Source organism: Balaenoptera borealis, assembly GCF_965194805.1.
Source record: "Balaenoptera borealis genome assembly, chromosome: 10".
Lineage (NCBI taxonomy): Eukaryota > Metazoa > Chordata > Mammalia > Artiodactyla > Balaenopteridae > Balaenoptera > Balaenoptera borealis.
In genome coordinates this window covers 93,867,839-93,880,280 of record NC_138874.1, presented here as the reverse complement: position 1 = coordinate 93,880,280, position 12,442 = coordinate 93,867,839, and the positions used below count along the sequence as shown (strand labels likewise).

The window sequence follows — 12,442 nt, the reverse complement described above, 5'->3', positions numbered from 1 at the left end:
CATATGACCCAGCAATCCCACTACTGGGCATATACCCAGAGAAAACCATAATTCAAAAAGACACATGCACCCTAACGTTCACTGCAGCACTATTTACAATAGCCAGGACATGGAAGCAACCTAAATGCCCATCGACAGACGAATGGATAAAGAAGGTGTGGTACATATATACAATGGAATATTACTCAGCCATAAAAAGGAACGAAATTGTGTCATTTGTAGAGACGTGGATGGATCTAGAGACTGTCATACAGAGTGAAGTAAGTCAGAAAGAGAAAAACAAATATCGTATATTAACGCATATATGTGGAACCTAGAAAAATGGTACAGATGACCCGGTTTGCAGGGCAGAAACTGAGACAAAGATGTAGAGAACAAACGTATGGACACCAAGGGGGGAAAGTGGCGGGGGTGGTGGTGGTGGTGGTGTGATGAATTGGGAGATTGGGATTGACGTGTATACACTAATATGTATAAAATGGATAGCTAATGAGAACCTGCTGTATAAAAAAATAAAATTCAAAAAAAAAGAATCAATGAAATCAAAAGCTGATTCTTTGAAAAGATTGATAAAATGAATAAGCCTATAGCTAAGCTAAGAAAAAAAAGAGATAGATACAATTACTAATGTTAGGAAGAAAAGAGGGACATCACTACAGATTCCATGGAAATTAAAAAGGAATAAAGGAATTCTATGTTTTTGAAGATTCTACTGTTACATTCTCTAGCTCAGAGATTCTTTCCTCAGCCATGTCCAGTCTGCCATCATGTCCAGAGCCCATCAAATACCTTCTTTATTTCTAAATAAAGAACATTTTTGATCTCTGAAAAAAAAAAAAAAGAAAAAATAATTTAAAACTGTATTAGCCATTAACTCAATGGGTAAAATCAAAAATAAATAAAACGCAAATTAAACAAGGTATTTGTTCAGACAATGAATAAAATAAACATGAAAAATGAGTAAGTGAATGAATGAATAAATAAATAAGACATTTTCTAATCTGGGAGATATTATTTTCAGCTAGTTTACTAATGATCTGCCAACAAAGTGAAATGTCAAAAAAAAAAAAAAAGGTTCTGTACAACATTGTAAATCAACTATACTTCAGTAAAAAAATTAAAAAAAAAAAAAAGTTTCTGAAGAGGACCCTAAGGACTAAGGATTGTTGGGTGTCACTTTCATGCCAGCTCTTTTGGCAAACTTTATTAAAATAAGAATGCTTAATCACTTAAGGAGATAAAACGAATTGAGGTAACATATGTTTCTAAATGGCAAAAGGTACATCATACGATCCCCAAGAATAGTGGAACATTCATTTCACAATGGATATAAACAATAGAAGAATTTAGTGCAATAAAGACCCCAAGACAGGGGTCACAAAATGCCACTTCAAATATGCATTGACAAGGATTAAGCCAATATTTACATATTTCAAACTTTTCTAATAAAACAGGAAGACTTGGCACAGTGGGTTTGCTTTACCACCTTGCGCCAACCAGCCAGATCTGTGATTATGTGTGTGTTAGCTATCCAGCTACCATGGCTGTGCAACTGCCCGCACACCTGCCTTGGCTCCTGTGTAGGACCTGCCTGCCTTAGTGGTGTTTGTGTTGACACCCTAGTCCTCAAGGAATGGAATTCTAAGCCTCCAGACTAAACCAAAGACAGGGAAGTGTCCTCCTCCAAGTGCATCTGGTTTTTACAACTGAGATTTTTTTTGAGGCCACATTTTCATTTTTACTTTTCCCTTCATTTGTGTTCCTTAAGATAAGAAAGGATGCTGAGATGCAAAACCTAGCCAAGAGATATTTGGCTGAACTTATCAAAGAAGAATGCTGGAATTCGATGGCTGTGAAAGGCCGAGCTCTTAAGGTAACAGATAGAACTTCAGGTACAACACCTTAGCCAATTAAAATTTTCATGCAAAGTCTCATGGCAGAAAATTTAAAAAAGAAAAAGTTTAAGAAAAGCCATATATAGGAAAGCATTCAAAGCACACCTTGCCCCTTCTTGTACTGACTCCACCTCGATGTGTCTTTTCCCTTGTCTCATTCTTTCCTCTCTGCTCAGTCCCCATGTGCTTCTAAGCCAGCATCTCTTAAGCTTTGTTTCAGCACCTCTTTCCCTCTTTCCTCTATGACACCACCTGCATCCGGGTCTCAATATCTGTCTCAAAAAGCCACTTCACTCACATTCCACACAGATTGAAAATTAGACATAATATTATTCACATTTCTTTTTTTTAATATAAATTTATTTATTTTATTTATTTATTTTTGGCTGTGTTGGGTCTTCATTGCTGTGCACGGGCTTTCTTTAGTTGCGGCAAGTGGGGGCTACTCTTCGCTGCAGTGCATGGCTTCTCATTGCAGTGGCTTGTCTTGTGGAGCACGGGCTCTAGGCGCACGGGCTTCAGTAGTTGTGGCACGTGGGCTCAGTAGTTGTGGCTCATGGGCTCTAGAGCACAGGCTCGGTAGTTGTGGTGCACGGGCTTAGTTGCTCTGCGTATTATTCACATTTCTACCTGTACCTGCCTTCACATTTTCTTTTTCTTTTTTTTTTTTAATATTCACAGTGAGATTTTTATGATCTTTTTTTTTTAATTTATTTTTTAATTTTTGGCTGTGTTAGGTCTTCGTTGCTGCGGGTGGGCTTTCTCTAGTTGCGGTGAGCAGGGTCTACTCTTTGTTGCGGTGTGTGGGCTTCTCATTGTGATGGCTTCTCTTGTTGCGGAGCACAGGCTCTAGGCGCGCGGGCTTCAGTAGTTGTGGCATGTGGGATCAGTAGTTGTGGCTCGCAGGCTCAGTAGTTGTGGCTCGCAGGTCCTAGAGTGCAGGCTCAGTAGTTGTGGTGCACAGGCTTAGTTGCTCCGCGGCATGTGGACCAGGGCTCGAACCCATGTCCCCTGCATTAGCAGGTGGAATCTTAACCACTGAGCCACCAGGGAAGCCCCTACCTTCACATTTTCTAAAGGACTGTTTTTTGTGCCTTTTTATTAGGATTCCTCCCAACACAGTTTCCCTCTTTGTGTAGGGTGACCAAGAGTCCCAGTTTATGCCTGTGGTCCAAGAGTAACTATTAACAGCACCTTTTTCACTTTCAAATATGCCCCCTGTTTAGATAATGAAGTATTGGTCACCCTCCATTTATGTGATTGAGTATGGCTCTAAAACAGGGTTTCTCGAGAACGGCACACTTGGGGCTGGATAATTCTTTGTTTTAGAGGCTGGCCTAAGGATTGGAGGATTTTGCAACATCCCTGCCCTCTATCTACCAGGCCCCAGCAGACTCCACGCACCGCCCCCCCCATCAGTGACAATCAAAAATGTCTCCAGACATTGCCAAATGTCCCTGGGGGGCTGGAGAGGATGGGGACAGGGGCCAGCAAAATCACTTCTGGTTGAGAAGCACTGCTCTAGAAATAAATCTTTCACAAAAGCACAGTATTTTTTATACAAAGTTTACACCAATACTGAAGGCATACATTGTTTTATTTTATTTCTTTTTTTTAATTGAAGTAGAGTTGATTTACAATGTTGTGACGATCTCTGCTGTACAGCAAGGTGACTCAGTTATACACATGTAGACATTCTTTTTTTATATTCTTTTCCATCATGGTTTATCACAGGCTATTGAGTATTGTTCCCTGTACTATACATTAGGACCTTGTTGTTTATCCATTCTAAATGTAATAGTTTGCATCTACCAACCCCAAACTCCCAGTCCATCCCTCTCCCTCCCTCCTTCCCCTTGGCAACTGCAAGTCTGTTCTCTGTGTCTATGACTCTGTTTCTATTTTATAGATAAGTTCATTTGTGCCATATTTTAGATTCCACATATAAGTGGTATCATCTGGTATTTGTCTTTCTCCTTCTGACTTACTTCACTTAGTGTGATGATCTCTACATTGTTTTATTTTAAAGAAAGCTTCCATCGGCCATTTCACTCATGCATGATGATAACCTATGGATTAATTTTGATCAGAGAAAATATGCCCCACTCTGCCCCGGATACACACAATTGTTCTAAAAATGGATTTATTTCATTTTTCTCTTTTTTTCCCAAGTGCTTTCACATCCCATGTGTGGTTGAGAACTTCCCAATGAAAGAACGCACAGATGAAGAGTTGAAAGAATTGAAGAGAGTTGTGCAGCAAAAGAAGATTGAAGCAGAGTGTCTTAAAGTACAATTTAAAATATATATGTGTTTATATAAGTGGCGTGTTTTGTTTCAGGATTTCCTTCATACAGATTTGAGTTGGAATACTACTTAAGATATGCTTAGATATTAGTTGTGTTTATATTTATATTCCTTGTTTATGTGTAGAATATATTCTAATGAATGTAGGAACCTATATCCACATTAAGGAGCCTACATCCTAACAACATTGGCTATCCCTCAAATATGATGATATACTTTTAAAATTGAGATTTGGGATTTTGTTCTTGTCCTGGTCAGAAGTTCTTCATCCACACATACTCATTTTATCACCTCTTATCACTGGGGATTGTGTTTTAAGAGATTGGCCAAGGATGAAGTAGAATCTGTTTTGATGGGATTTATAGTTTTCCTAAAGCAATCCTAGCTTTTTTTCCCCAGCAATCTCTGTCAAACCACTTAAAAACACTGCCCAATTGGTGTAGTTTCATTTTGGCCAGAACTTTGCATCCATTCTTTTTCTAAAACTAAAATGAAGGCATGCTTAATTCTTTTTACATACACATACCAGCCCTATGTGAATAAGTTCCTTTTTAAAATATGAAGAGAAAGTATATTTTTTAATGCTTAAGTACCAAGAAAGACTCAAAATATTTACAAGCAGCTGTCATCCTGACAGAAAAATATGAATATTACACACTATCAAGAAGAATTTTTACTCTTATGATTTATCTACAGTCTATCAATTTCTGAGGCTTTCTCTTCGGCAGGTTCAGGACATCACTTTAAATTCAGTTGTTGGCAAGACAATTAACATCTTAAAATGATTGTGGAAATAATTAAGTTGTCCCAAAATTGCCCTTTAGAGAATTCTTCTTATTGCATAACTTTCATTTCATCTTTTTCTATATTTAGCTACAGAAGGAAATTGTAGAGGTTCAGTCTGCAATTACCTTGGTTAAAAAGCATCATGAAGAGGAGGATGAAGAAGAGGAAGAAGATGGGACAGCAAAAGATACCAACTTGCCCAATTACCTGCTTGGTAGTCTGAGTACTGATTTTAGGGTACATACCTCTTTGTTGTCAAGCCAACTGGAACTTCATTCCAGAGAGGAGAAAATCAACCAAATTATATTACTGAAAGTGGGTGAATTTTTTTCTTTACCCTTGAAAATCTCTAAAACTTTCCATGAGGTGCCTTACAAAGGCTCAAATTGAAATCTAATGCCAATCAAATGATGTCTTTAAAGTCCACAGAGAAATATCCACATGGCTAGCATCCATGTTCTTTAAACAGAGCTCATGGACAAGAGTTGTTTTCATCCATTTGGAGTGGGTTCTGTGATACCAGGTTTTCTAAAGAGCACCCTCCACTGGCTAACACCGCGAACCATTTTTCTACTTAGATCTTCGGGAAACTCAAAGATAAAAGAAATCCTTGAATGCCACCTTCTAGGTAACCCAGATGTCAATTAGGACCTCCTTGTAAGATCAAGATGTGAATGCTTGTCTATCTCCTTAATCTAGGAAAATACAATTTCCTCTCTAAGATTTCTGTAAGTTCTGGGGCTCAGGGATAAGGTATGGTGTCCTTCAGCCTCTAAGTTCCTACTCCTTGCTTTCAACCAAACAAGTCAGTTTCAGAACACACCTGTACATGCCTACTGAAGGTTTTTGAAAACTCAGTAACTGAGATTGCACCAATGAAGATGGTTTGAAATTTAATGTTTGGCCATTCCTATTCCTGAAGATCCTTCAGCCATGTCTGCAATTTGAGTTCTAGCCTCCTGCTGTGTTACTCTGCTCTCCCTTCCTATCTTTTTCTCTTCTTTGTCTCCTCCAATACCTGAAATTCCTGTGCATTTATACTGAGAACCGTTGAGTTATCCCTTTTGTTGCTTAGCTTCGGCTGACCTATGCCCTCAGTGTCTCACCTTCCTGCTGCTTTATTAAGGTGTTTTCCTACAAGAAAGTAATTTCAGCCTAAGAGAAATTCTGGTGCCAGCCGTTAAGATCATTTTCTACCCTGCTTTAATGGTTTCATCTTCAGTAGGATAGATATATAGACTGAACTCTGATGGTAAAGTCAAGTCTACTTTTAGTTTGACCCATCATTCTACTCATCAGCAGAGCTAGGGGCAATCCAGTTGGACCCACGTCCACCTTAGTAACTGGCTGATCCAACTGGACAGCTTGGGTTCCCTTTCTACCTGAAAATGACCTGTCCATACAGAGGAAGAATATTGTGTGTAGTTGTGCTTCTCTGGAAGATTCTCCAGACCTCTATAGGCCATCTTTTCCTCACCTCCTCTCCCCAAACCTGGTTCCAAAGAAAAGATATTTCCCAACTTTAATACTGAATATTGCTTTTTAAATATTTTTATGATGGATTTTTTTAAGAACATACACAAAAGTAGAGAGAATAGCCCAAAGAGCCTCCAAGTATCCATTACCCACTTATCAATATACCTGCACACTGAGTTACATCGTACATTTCTGGAAGTACGTTGTAGTATAACAGTTATGCTGTTGCTTAACTTTACCCATGGTGGGATGCCACTATAGATTACTGGACCAATAAATGACTTAATATAAACAGTATTTTAGAAAGATTAATTTGCTTATAATTTGTAAAGTGATTTTGGAGGGAAAGTAAAACTGTGGGACCATGTTGCCAGTAAAGGTATAATACATGGTGTGTTTATAATAACATATTGATATTTCAGGATATTATTTACAAGGTAAAAACTGCTTTCAATAGTGAGTTTGATGCGGCATATAAACAAAAAGAGATTGAAATTGCACGTGTGAAGGAAAAAAATGTAAGAATTCAAGAAATTGTTTTAGATCTGGAGTTGGAAGAATCAGTCTGGCAACCAGAATTTGAGGACTGTGAGAAGCCAGAGAGAACCCTTATTGTGGAAAGTACTGAGGTACGATTATCTGTACATCATCTCTTCCCTTCTTTCTCATGACATTTTCCAGGCTCTTATTTATTCTTCTTGTTTTTGCTACCAGAAGCAACTGTATAAGGTAGCATTCTTGGTTACAAGTAACAAAAACAGTTAACATAGCCCCAGCAATAATGAGGATTTCTTCTATGAATGCCATAGAGTCCAGAGAAGATTTGGACACCAAGCCTAGAAAGAAGCAGGAACCACACACTGGAACCTTTTGGAGAGTCCAGAAGTGCTCTTTCTTCATCTCTTGACTCACTTCTCTCTGCATTTCAGCTGCCTCTAGCAGTTTCTATGTTATATCGCCTATGCTCAAGAGAGCAACTTGTCCAAACTATAATCTCTTAGTCCTAGTTCTTTATTCACCTGGGAAGGGGCTTTTTGGCCCAACTTGGGTCCAGCACCTGTACCCATGGAGGTTGGGTCACATAATGGGAATGAGGCTGATGGAGCTCCAGTAATTATCTAGCCATTAGAGTAGTATGGGTCCCAGAGAAAGGGGCTCACTGGACAGCCTTCTTAAAAGGTGTTTAGCACAAATGCAGTTACAAGTAAATGCTTAAAGAAAACAATTCAAATATAACCATATTTCATTTATAAAAAGTAACTCAAAGAGAATACCCTTGCTCACATGAAACCATCTTGATTACTTTGGGGCAAAAGATAATAGTGTTGCTTAGAAGTAATAACAAACACTTATACAGTCCCTGTTAACAGTAACCATCTATTTTTCTAACTGTCTCATTTTGGACCTCATCTTCATTCCAAGATAGGAAATTGGTTGCAAAATCTGGATAGTCCCTCTATCTCCTTAATCCCTTCTAACCTCCTCCCGGTGTGTGGAAAGAAAGTATGGCTTGAATTTTCTAAGGATAACAGCAGGAAACCACATTTTCTCTTTCAGATTACAGCTCAGAGACATATTAATCCATGGCAAAAAGCCAAAACAGAATTGCTTGTGACCCGTGAAATGGAGCGATTGCTTCTGTCACGGGTATGCAGTTTTTTTCAAATGGTACCTAAGACCCTTTTCCTTTTAGGGATATTTGTTCCTAATTTGGTTGAATAGTCTTGTACTCCACCATAGAAACACATCAAGGCATTTGTCGTGGTCAGAGGTCACTGGAATCTCAGTGGCCTACTCTTCTCCCCTCCATGCATGCCACTGCCCACCCTCCCCAATCCTAAATGCAGTCATTCTAACATTGGGGACAGGGGGGCAGTCCTCAGTGCCACTGGAGTGTCAGATCTCTGTCTCAGTACCTCTCTCTGACCTTGGCTCTTTCCCAAGGGCCCCAACGCAAGACGCCGAGCCCTCATGGACATGATGGGAGGAGTTCTGGAAGTCAAGAAGGAAGACATTTTGAGAATGGTGAGATTCCTGGCCATCTTTGTGGAAGGTGGAATGGGATGGAAAGAGCTACTTAAATGTGACCATTTTTTCCCATGTGAACCTGAGTTGTAGAAATTCTACGGCGACAAATATACCACCCCCCAGTACCTTATAAACTTACCACATCAGGCAAAGAAGAAGAAGTTTGAAACCCCAGGCTTGCCTTACAATCTGATGAAAAGCAAACAAATGAACAACAACAAAAAAACAAACCACAGTTGTTTGGGTCTCTACAGAAAGCAGGGATAATACTGCACCTCTAATTCTCCAGATAAACCAAGAAACATTCCCTTTGATACCTGACATAGGTATCCCTGGAGCTCAGGCATAGTTCTAGCTATGAAGATATCAACTCACACTTCTGAACTTGTCACCTAAGAGTCAGGGTACATCCCAAAATGCTTGCCCTTGCTTAAGTCACAGAAAAACCATTGTAACATTTTTTCATATCCTTTGGTCAAAGTGTTAGGTCGTTGCCTTGCCAATGTGAAGAACTATACCCTTTTAAAGGGCTCTTTTTTTTTAACTGTAACAATAACTCTGAGTTTTACTGTATTGCTATATTTATGTTTAACCTAGAATATATGTTTTCCTTTATATCTTCAGGTGATTCCTCAACCTGCTTTCATGTCAAAGCCTGATGCTTTGTGGTCTGAAGAGGAAAGGAAACAATTCAAAGCGTATGAGAAAAAAGTCAAGGAATTAAATGAAGAAAGAGATAAGTATAGAAAGGTCAGAAGAGCAAAGAATATAACCTACCTTATCAAGGGTTTTGTTTCAGTATCTTTTCAAATGAAGTGCTCTTTATTTTCTCAGTGTCTTTAGCAGCCTAAGGATGGTGTTTTGGCTTAAATTCTCAAGAGAATTTGAAGAAGGGAATGGAGATAAATTTAAAGACTTGGGACAATTTAAAATGAAAAGAACATATAGCAATTTTTTAAAGTTCTTATTGATTTCAAATTTCACATCATTACAGTTCATTTGGTCCTTCATTCATTCTTCAAATATCTAATGAACACCTATGATAGTATGTTCAAGGCACTGCAAGGTACTGCTCTCTATTGCCTACGTCAATTTGAGCTGTATTCTCTTGCTTGACTTGCTCTCAATTTCAAGGAAAAGACTTGAGAGAAAAATGACACAGTCAATAAAGTTCTAATTTGAGATTTTTGCAGTGCAGGTCTCCCACTTTTATCCTTCCATCACAAAGAAACATTCCCACATTAAAAGTGCTTACAATTATAATAGAGATGTAAAAGGTGATGGTATACAACCAAGTAAATGATACTTATTCTTCTGTGAAGAAAGTAAAATCATACCATCATTTGAGGCAGGGCAGTTTGTCAGCTTTATGGTGAACAATTCCTTTGAACATATTGTTAACTTGTCCCTGCTTTTATTCACTGCAGTCCTCTAACAATGTCTTTGTATTTTATCCAAAATGAGTAGTTTTGAATGCAGTAAAGATTTCAAGAAGTTACGGAGTATAGATGCCTAAAGTGGTGCCATTTACTCCACAGTCTTGCACTGTAAAATAGTCTGCTGCCTACACCTTCACCCCCTGCTCCTTGGCCATGCTCACCTGGTAAAACCTCAGCCTTGATTAAACCAGGACTCAACCTTCTCTGCACCTGCACCATGCAGTGGGTAAAGGAAAAATACTGACTGGTTGCAGTCTAATGACCTTAATCTTTATTGGGTCCCTAAAGCTGCTCAACAATGCTATTCCCCCTAGCTTTCAATTTCCCCCTAGCTTAATCCACATCACTTTGGGGATCTTTTTTAAAATACAGCTTCAGAGTCCGTCATTCTGAGGACATAGAAGGACCCTGAGATTCTGCATTTCTAACAAGTAACCACGTGGTGCAGCTTCTGCTGGTGGGTGGACCACAAGATCCTAGCAAGATCCTAGAGGACCACTTCATGTGTTCTCCGCTACCCTCAAACCTCCAACACCTGACCCTCAACTCACTCTCACCTTATTTTCTTTTTCACTGCGAGAAGAGAAGCAACTAAAAGAGATTTTCCTTACGCCTCTCCCACCACATCTACACCCACCTGCCTTGAATCCACAGATCCTCCCTGCCTTTCTGTTCCTTATGGGTGAAGTGGCCTTGCAGCTGCCCAAGCCTGGTCTTCCCCTCGTGCACTAGGTCCCATCCCATCTTACCTGTTCAGTGCTGTTACTCCAGCAATTTGCCCCTTTTCCCTGCATCGTCAGTTTTCCCCCTCTACTGGATTTTTCCATAGACACGTGCTGTAGTCTTACACATTGTATACATCTCTCATCTTATACAAAAGAAAAAAAGACTCCTTTGAACGGGATTCTGGAGTTCTTTCTATTACTCTTGTGACTTTGGGGTTAGTCTGAATTTATTTCAAAATAAAAAGTTAAAAGAAAAGAAAAAACAAACACTCCCTTGACTCCACCTTCCTCTCAATCCACTGCTCAATGTCTCCTCGAAAAACTGATGTTCACTGTCTCTAATTCCCCTCTTTTAAAAGAATCTTTTTTAAAAAAAACTTCTGTGTTATGGAAAATGTCAAACATATATAATGACCCCCTTATGCAGCTTCAACAATTATTGACTAATGCAAATCTTATCTCATTTTATACCTCTACCTACTTCCCTGACACTGAATTATTTTTTCAGTCATTTAAAAAAAATTTTTTTTTAATTTATATTTTGGCTGCGTTGGGTCTTCGCTGATGTGCACGGGCTTTCTCTAGTTGCAGCAAGCAGGGGCTACTCTTTGTTGCGGTGTGCACGGCCTTCTCATTGCGGTGGCTTCTCTTGTTGTGGAGCATGGGCTCTAGGCGCATGAACTTCAGTAGTTGCAGCATGCGGGCTCAGTAGTTGCGGCGCATGGGCTTAGTAGTTGTGGTGCCCGGGCTTAGTTGCTCCATGGCATGTGGGATCTTCCTGGACCAGGGATCGAACCCGTGTCCCCTGCACTGGAAGGCGGATTCTTAAGCACTGGACTACCAGGGACGTCCCGGGAATGGGAGAAAATCTTGATGTGATGGATTCTACATTGTTTATTCATCCTTCCTACTTGGTCTTCCGTCTCTCACCTCCCCTGCTTCTCGTTTCTCAGCATCTGATACAGACATTTTTAGACAAAATTAGATTCCCCCAGGAAGGTTTGAGGGAAACTTTTGTTTTTAACCAATACTCCTTGAGTTCCCACTATGTGCACTATGTTAGATCCAAGGGACACGTGGTGAATAGAAAGACACAGCCCTCAACCCTCAGTGTTCACTATCTGGTGGTGAAGGAGGTTATATATTAACTGGACATTCACAAAATAATTATTTAGCTACAATGTGATAAATTAGGAAGGACAAGTTCAAATGCCATCTATAACAGTAAACACAGAGGCACTGACTTAGATCGGGGTGTTCACCTGGTCCCCTTTACAGGCTGGCATGCCCATCCCTTTGCTGCTGTGAGTGCTGCAGCTGAAGGCTTATACCCAAGGCCACTGGAGTCTTGTCCTTGACTGACCAAGGGGGCATTATTGTCCAGAGACACCGCAAGGTTATACCGCTGCTCCCACCCAGAATAGCCAGCAATTGACTGATGAGATGGGGGTATGAAAGTCCAGCCCTCTCGGCTCACATTGGGACAGGTCAGCAGAGCCTCTCTATTACCCTTATACCCCTGAGAATCAGGCCAAGGCTGGGCCACCTGAAAGCACATCATAGCTCAGCTCCTGCCCCTTCCTACCCGTTTCCCTCACCCCCGTATAGGTGTCAAAAGAGCACTCCCTCCAGAAAGCATGTGCACTGGAATCCTGTGCCAGACTTTGCTGCTAAGACTCAAGATAGTGCCCAAGACAGGACCCAAGAAAGGCTTCCTTGAGAAAGTGGCATTTGTTCTCACATTAGAAGAATGAGAAAGAATGAACAGGTTGAAGAGTGAGGAAGGG

The 12,442-nt window shown here is 40.0% G+C and overlaps 1 protein-coding gene across 12 annotated transcripts in view; it reads left to right on the top strand.

The window, feature by feature from the left end:
• CFAP43 (cilia and flagella associated protein 43) overlaps positions 1-12,442 on the top strand; it is a 116,471-nt gene that overhangs the window by 80,066 nt on the left and 23,963 nt on the right. For 11 of the 12 annotated variants that reach the window (XR_014249242.1, XM_082408220.1, XM_082408226.1 and 8 more), the window contains 7 exons: positions 1,769-1,873; positions 4,068-4,184; positions 5,075-5,302; positions 6,886-7,092; positions 8,021-8,110; positions 8,408-8,488; positions 9,116-9,241. Coding sequence is in view for 11 of the 12 variants with exons in the window: in XM_082408220.1 (XP_082264346.1) it covers positions 1,769-1,873; positions 4,068-4,184; positions 5,075-5,302; positions 6,886-7,092; positions 8,021-8,110; positions 8,408-8,488; positions 9,116-9,241 (954 nt within the window). In the remaining variant the exon portion in view is untranslated. The remainder of the gene's footprint in view (positions 1-1,768; positions 1,874-4,067; positions 4,185-5,074; positions 5,303-6,885; positions 7,093-8,020; positions 8,111-8,407; positions 8,489-9,115; positions 9,242-12,442) is intronic. The other variant, XM_082408224.1, reaches the window with a different exon arrangement.